General features: G+C 45.8%; 1 protein-coding gene across 13 annotated transcripts in view; it reads right to left on the bottom strand.

Annotated features, from left to right (window-relative positions):
- Positions 1–274: 274 nt before the first annotated feature.
- The window catches only part of RNF220 (ring finger protein 220), a 325,409-nt gene continuing 317,495 nt past the window's right edge, over positions 275–8,188 (bottom strand). For all 13 annotated transcript variants that reach the window (XM_081865514.1, XM_081865518.1, XM_081865517.1 and 10 more), the window contains one exon: positions 275–3,462. In XM_081865514.1, the coding sequence (XP_081721640.1) occupies positions 3,391–3,462 (72 nt within the window). In that variant the 3' untranslated portion in view covers positions 275–3,390. The remainder of the gene's footprint in view (positions 3,463–8,188) is intronic.

Raw genomic sequence — 8,188 nt, 5'->3', positions numbered from 1 at the left:
TTGAGAATATTTTAAGGAAAAGTCAAAACATGGAACACTCCGGGCATGCAGCCCCTTGGAAGGTAGCCCATGAAGGAATATGACCCTTGGGATGAAAAAAGATTCCTCGCCCACACCATGAGGCACTGGAGCAGGTGGATAATTCAGTGGGTCCTGGATGAATGTGACTTAACAGCTACCATGTTTTGAGGGCAGCAGGAGCGGAATCATATGTTTATGCAATTGCCAAAACCAGGGATGAAACCAGGAAGCAAGCAGAGGGCAGGAGGCAAACTTGGAAGATTTTATACTCATTTAATTAATGTCAATGTAGTTTACAAACGGGAATGACAAGTACCTTTTTATAGAATATACATCGACACACAATCATAGACACAACTTGAATATCACCTTGTGCAGCTGGGAATCTTTGGGCAAAGATAGTTCATTTCTTTTTAAGCTTTTTGAGGACGAAGTCACAGAGTTTTGCAAAATGTGCCTCGCTCCAGAGGAGGTAACAAGTCCTTGCATCTTCCCATCAGGTCTTCTCTCCCCTCCCTACCCTCTCAAGAAAAGAAGCAGGGACAAATCAACTTTAAAAATAAAGCCTACTAGTTATATGTGGTTTATATATATTCATTTGGCTTAGTGGTGGTCCACAGGACCAGAGAAAGCTCATTGTTCCCAGACTGGGAAATCAAAAATGAGCTGCCTCAGCACTGCCTATTCTGAAACAGATCTGGGAGAAATATAGCTCGTCCTAAATGCCTGAGCAGAGATTGCTTGTACAAGGTGAGCAGGTTTGGGTGCAATTCAGACATCCCCACCATGACAAATTTCATTTGATTGCCTTTAGGAAGGCTTAAGTGCTATACCAGTGGAGGAAGCCCCATCGTGAGCAAAGGCAGTTGCTGAAACTTTGTGCCTTTTGCAAACTATTGCTACCTATTTATGATGCCAATCAACTGCTGCTTGAAAATGTGTTTCTCCTGTTAATACAGGCTGCAGATGGCCCTTCCTCAGACTCGTTCCTATGTAGCAGCAGTCAGAAACACTTTGAGTGAGACATAGCAGTTCAGAAGTTCTTTGGACACAATGGAAGCTTAGAATTTTGCGGTTGTAACCACTATGGTGCCTGCCAGCTGCTAGGGGACTGCCAACTCACATCAGCCCCAGCCAACATGGCCAATGGTTAGGGATATTTGGAGTTGTAGTCCCAATATCTGGAGGGCACCATATTGGCTGTGCCTGCTCTAAGGGTATGAAACTATTTCCCACTAGACAATAGTGTGTGTTGAACAGGGTGAAGTCAAACAGCAAGGCCCTGCTGATAATAGCCATTTCCAGCTTGCATTCAGTAGACAGCAGTAGCACATTATCAGCCAAATTGCAACAGGAATATGGAATCCTGTACTGCAAAATACAACTCTCTTGTGGTAGAAGTCTCATTCATATAAAACCAATCCTTTTGACAACAGCATGACTGACGATAGCCAGATGTTTTAGTGCAACCATGACTTTCTAGTGCTTAAGTCACAGATTAGAGAAAAAGAACAAAATACCTTGCAGGATATCCCAGAGCAGCAGTCTGCCTCAGTTTAAAAGGTGATTCATGACAGGGACATTTGCCTACCCAAATTATTGCCAAGCAAAGTGCTTGCTTCCCCTTTCAAGCTTCCGGCAACCCTGTAAAATTTCCCTCAGGTGGAATGCAGGCGGCTTGTTTGGCTATGTATTTAAAAATGTCAGTTGCTTGTTTCTGATTAAGGCAGGTAGTAAGCAGAATATACGTGAGCCACAGCTGGAGATATTTTCAAATGCAGAACAGGGGTCTGAGAAACAGGCGAAGAGGGATTAACTGAATCCAACCTTGTGTGGACCTGCCTGGGCTGAGTTCCACTATTGCCAAAGTACAAGTAGGAGAGATAACAGGAGGAAACGAAACCAGTGTCACAAAAAGCCAACACATACCCCACTTTCTTTTCTCTTCAAAACTGGAACTTGATGTTTTACTGGACCTGAACCTCTGAAAAACTAGGACATCATGCTGCACCTGCACGGAAAAGCATTTCAGAGCAAGGCAGACTGGCAGTGGCTGGGCATGGCAAAACAGTATGCCGGAGCGATACAGAACCTGCCTGACTAGTGAAACACATCATCTTTCATGAGGAAGTAGAATGGAGGAAGTGCTAGAGTACTTCCTGTGCCCCCACCCCCCTGCTCAGATACTGGATGGCTAGAATATGGTATTTTTTCAGCTGTTTTTGCATTTACTCTTGCATTGCAGGAAGAGCTACAGAGCAGGCACAGAGGCAGGTGAATACAATATGCTTGAACTAAAGAGGACTTCAGCTTTTAAGAGATAAACTCACAGCCCTGAATTCTGATAACCACCCACTGCCAACCTATTTTTTGCTCCTCTGTCTTCATGTAAACTTCTGTCCTTTTCCCAGCTGGCAATGGGGTAAAGCATTGTAAGCCTGATCTGCAAGTTTCTTGCTTTCCCCTCAGTGAAAAATTAAAACTGTTTCAGTGTGATAAAGATTTGATAAAAAGAGCCCATTAGCTACTTTTCCCTACTTCCCCCAGAAGTTGTGTTACGGGCAAAAACTACAGCTGTTACTAGAAGCTGTTAACGTCATATCTGAATGAGGAAATATACACCACAGAACATTAAACCATTTATATTATATATATGTATAATATATATATATATTTATATTTCTTTTAAACTAATGACTTTAATGCCAAAACTTTGTAGAACCAAGAAAAATATGGGTTTAATGTTCTCTGCTTATTTTTTTCTCTTTTTTAAAAAAAGTACAACCCAAGAACAAAGGAAAAAATAAAAGGGAAACATATTAGTATGTAATGTTGGAGTCTATCCCATTTATACACAACATTGTAAACATATAGTCTATATTACATGTGCTTCATTCTGCCTTTGTGGGTTTGCAAGTGTAGGCTCTCTCTTTCTCTCTGACTTCTAAAAAAACACTAGAACACCACAAAAAGGGGAGGGGAGAGAACACAAGTGACAGGTTATGACAGTTCCTGCTGTGGAAGATCCAGTCCCTACTTGAGTTGGCATGTGGGGTTGGGCCAGGTTGGCTTGTCAAGACACTCCCCTGGAAAGGTTTGAAAGTCGTCCAAGATGGAACCTCACTCTTGAAGAAATAGGACAGGTGTGGAACATCAGTCTGTAAAAAAAGGCGGGGATTCACAATAAGGATTCTGGTTTGGCCTTCCCGTGGAGTTGGCGGCACCAGTGACAGGTTTGGAAGCAGAGGCATTGCGCTGCTCCCTCAGCCTCTAGTTCACATTTGGAGTGTCTAGGTTTTGTTTTCAAATGTCTTTCATTGTTGCTGCCATTTCTTTCCCCCAAATCCCTGGTCTGAGCAGCCATGTCCTTCATAAGTAGATACGCCTGAGGTCCCCTGGAGAGGTGATGGTATTGCACTGAGGGCACAGCTTCTTGGCACCCTGTGGGAGATAAAGAGGGAGAAAGTTAGAAAGAGAAAGAACCCTACCTCAAACACATCACTATAGAGTAAGAAAGGGAAGCAGTCAGAAGTTACACATTATTTCCCATAATTGCAGGAAGCAGACTATGTGAATTAGACTTCAATCTAGGGAAGAGGCAGACTCTCTTTCCTCACATAAAGCTGCTACTAATGGCAGCTGGTAGCAGACCAGAAGAGAAATGAAGGACCTGACGCATAGTTTATTTGCTACCATCATCTTTTTGCTTTCATTTTCAAACTGACTCCATGGGCCACTTCTCACATTACTTGTTCTGGCACTGGGCCCTCAAGGCTATCCCTCACACTTTGTCGGCTTCAGAGTAAAGCTTGTTCCCAACAGGCAGAGCAGAAAGCACGAAGATGGGAAAAACCATGGCACATGTATGAAATTAAATGTGTGTTCAAAATATTTTGGCAAGAACCAGGTTGATAGAGGAGATGGAGGAAAATGCTTGAGAAGTAGAGGCGTTTTTGCTGCCCAGGTATGATTCATCTTGCAACACTGAATGCTGGAAACTTGAAAGGCGCTAGAAAGAAGGAGCTCCAAAATGAAGTCACACAAAGTCAGTTCTGTGATTGCTGAATACGCATAGTCTGACTACAGCCTCTGAGAACCTTATTGGGATCAATTCCAATCAGTTACCTCCGAGGATGTGGACAGGCTGCTTGGACGAGTGAAACCAACCACCTGTCTCCTTGATCCTTGCCTATCCTGGCTTATAAAAGCTAGCCAGGAAGGGCTGGGCAATGGGCTTTGTGGGGTGGTGAATGCTTCTCTCTGTGAGGGAGCCTTCCCAGACCTGCTGAAAGAGGCGGTCATTGAACCGCTTCTTAAAAAACCATCTTTAGATGCTGCCAATATAGCTAACTATAACCCAGTCTCAAATCTTCCATTCTTGGGCAAGCTGATTGAGCGAGTGGTTGCTGAACAACTCCAGGCATACCTGGAAGAAGCGGACCATTTGGATCCCTTCCATTCAGGATTCAGGCCCCACCATGGGACTGAAACTGCCTTTGTCGCACTGGTCAATGATCTCCGGCGGGCTAGGGACAAAGGTGAGAGCTGTTTCCTAGTTCTGCTGGATCTCTCAGCGGCTTTTGACACCATCAACCATAACATCCTTCTGGATTGTCTAGAGGGGCTGGGAGCTGGGGGCACTGTTATATAGTGGTTCCGCTCCTTCCTCCTGGGCCGTGTTCAGAAAGTGGTGGTGGGAGATGAGTGTTCAGACCTCTGGGCTCTCACTTGTGGGGTGCCTCAGGGTTCTGGCCTCTTCCCCCATGCTTTTCAACATCTACATGCAGCCACTGGGAGAGATAATCAGGGCATTTGGGCTGGGTGTTCATCAATATGTGGATGACACCCAGCTCTACCTCTCTTTCAAATCAGAACCAGTGAAGGTCTGGAGGCGGTTGGAGGATGGATGGCGGCTAACAGATTGAGGTTGAATCCTGACAAGACAGAAGCACTGTTTTGGGGGGACAGGAGGCGGGTGGGTGTGGAGGACTCCCTGGTCCTGAATGGGGTAACTGTGCCCCTGAAGGACCAGGTGCGCAGCCTGGGAGTCATTTTGGACTCACAGCTGTCCATGGAGGCACAGGTCAAATCTGTGTCCAGGGCAGCTGTTTACCAGCTCCATCTGGTACGTAGGCTGAGACCCTATCTGCCTGCAGACTGTCTCGCCAGAGTGGTACATGCTCTGGTAATCTCTCGCTTGGATTACTGCAATGCACTCTATGTGGGGCTACCTTTGAAGGTGACCTGGAAACTACAACTAATCCAGAATGCGGCAGCCAGACTGGTGACTGGGAGCGGCCGCTGAGACAACATAACACCGGTCTTGAAAGACCTACATTGGCTCCCAGTACGTTTCCGAGCACAATTCAAAGTGTTGGTGCTGACCTTTAAAGCTCTAAACGGCCTTGGTCCAGTATGTATACCTGAAGGAGCATCTCCACCCCCATCGTTCTACCTGGCCCTAAGGTCCAGCGCTGAGGGCCCTCTGGCGGTTCCCTCACTGCAAGAAGCCAAGTTAAAGGGAACCAGGCAGAGGGCCTTCTCGGTAGTGGCACCCACCCTGTGGAACGCCCTCCCACCAGATGTCAAAGAGAAGACCAACTACCAGACTTTTAGACGACATCTGAAGGCAGCCCTGTTTAGGGAAGCTTTTAATGTTTAACAGACCACTGTATTTTAATATTTTGTTGGAATCCTCCCAGATGGGTGGGTATAAATAAATAAATAAATAAAATTATTATTATTATTATTATTTATTATTATTATTATTATATAATAATATTCTTCCCTTCAATAACCAAAGACAGAAAACTCATCTTCCATTTGAACAGACATAAAGAATTCATCTGCACCACTAAGGGAAACTGAAACCTGGGCAAGGAAAAAGGAAGTTGAAAACTGAATGAAGCAAAACAATGGCTGACACAATTTATCAATTAACCTAACAGGTTGGGGTGTTAACTTAAGTCTCTGAATATGGGTCAATATATGCCAGTCATCATCTGATTTGGCAGGTGTGACAGACAGCAGATGAGAAGAGCGACAGGCAACACTGTATGTGTCTTTTGTGAAAGCAAATGCAGCCTAGGACATCAGCTAAGAAGTGCAATGAGAGGGAATCAAATATTAGCACCTAACTTTAGAAAAATGATCAGTTCATCCTCTGTCTGCAATCCAACCTCCCTTTTGTGGTTGTGAATGCACCATGTAGCTCTGGAATCAACAGGCTGTAATTTTTGAATGGTGTACACTACTTTGTTGTATTTTCACAAAAGTGTCACTTATAAATATTTAATTAAATGGAGAAGATATGCAAGAGGTAGACTCTGAGAACTGTATAATACAGAGGCAATGGAATTACCGTATTTTTCGTCCCATAGGATGCACCTACTTTTTTGGGGGGGGGGGAATAAAGGAATTTCCCCCCCTTTATTTCCCCCCCAAAACCAGGTCGGGGAACAGTGGGATGGCGGTGCTGCGCCTCCCCGCTGTCCCCCGAGCTTGTGGGGCTGGCCGATGTCTGCCAGGGGTGCTCTGCTTCAGGGCGCCCCCCGGTGCGCAAGGCTTGCGGACACCTGCGCGGAGCACGGGGCGTCCTCCGCAGGGCGCCCCGTGCTCCGTACTGCCGCCCGCAAGCCTTGCGCTCCTGGGGGGAGATCCCCCAGGTGCGCAAGGCTTGCCAACACCAGCGCGAAGCACGGGGCGTCCTCCGAAGGGTGCCCTGTGCTCCGCGCTGCAGGCTGCCGCCCGCAAGCCTTGCGCGCCCGGGGGAACTCCCCCCGGGCGTGCAAGGCTTGCAGATAGCTTCCTGGAGCCTGGAGAGCGAGAGACGTCGGTGCGCACCGACGCCTCTCGCTCTCCAGGCTTCAGCGAAAGCCTGCATTCGCCCCATAGGACGCACACACATTTCCCCTTCATTTTTGGAGGGGAAAAAGTTGGTCCTATAGGGCGAAAAATACGGTAAGTGATGAAGCTACCAGGATTTAAAAGATTAGTATCCAAAGGTAGTTAAAATTGTAAAACAATCTGAGCAAAATCCTTTGATAAGCAATCCCAAGATTTTAAAAACAAGTACTATATTACTTCACCCCATCTGCCTTAGTACGTCAATATACACAAAGTAGAGGCATATACAGTTGTTGCTAGAGGAGGGAGGAAAGACCCTGCCAAATCTGTGCCTGCAGCTAGATTCCCCTGTGCTAGTTGCCCCATGCCTCCTTGATCAGCAACAGGTCTAGTAAACCACTATGCTGAAATCAGTGCTGGCTCCCAAGTAGGTAGCCATCATGGCTGCAGAGAACATGAAAACATCAAGTTTATGCTTCAGTAGCTGAACTTAATGGCTCTCTCAGAACCACTCCCACCCCTCTTACCTCTACCATGTCTTATGAGCCCCAACCCATATTTCATGTTACCTATATACCAATCGTGATTATGCAACAAAATGTAACCCAACTGAACCAAAAGCAGTACCCAGAATATTAGCTTCAGGTATTGGAAACTTGTCTCAATTTTTTGTGGATGATGCAGCCTAGTTTATAACAGCAAATGCTATGAGGGTAAATGAAATATGAGTTATAAGGGTATTTTGCACACAAAAAGGTAAGCAAGACAAAGGTTGCGGACTTATACCGACCTACTCTGAGGAAGCTTAACATGAACAATTTATTCCAAGAACAGATCTCGCCCCAGCCCACCCACCCCAGTCACACAGAGAAACTGCATTTTGAATGGCAAGCTACAAGGCCTGCTGATTACATCCAGGGATGTGGGCTATGCACAACAGAAGTTTAAGGCACTCACAGGCTCACTCTTCTATTTAAACATTTCTCAACCCTGCATATAGTACTCGTTACAGAAGCAATTAAACAAGCCTCTCACACATGCCCTGGCATGGAGCCAGTGAAAAAGGACTTCCTTCCCCCAACCCCATCCTGCTCACCTGCCAGCTGGGGTTACTAAACTTTTCCCTTGAAATAAAAATACTGTGGAATAATAAGCCACACCTGTTGAACATGGAAAAAAAAAAATCTGAAATGTCCTCCTGCTCCTTTCATCGTGGCCCCATGGAAAAGCCTTGATGGGTAACAGCAGTGTATGCTGCACTGAAGGCCACCTCAGCTTTTCCGTTATAAACCCCCGTTTTCCAGGGTTTATAAAACCCGGC

The sequence above is a fragment of the Podarcis erhardii genome (assembly GCF_964252035.2).
Source record: "Podarcis erhardii genome assembly, chromosome: 6".
Classification (NCBI taxonomy): domain Eukaryota; kingdom Metazoa; phylum Chordata; class Lepidosauria; order Squamata; family Lacertidae; genus Podarcis; species Podarcis erhardii.
The sequence above is the reverse complement of the archived record's forward strand: the minus strand, read 5'-3'. Positions and strand labels throughout refer to the sequence as shown.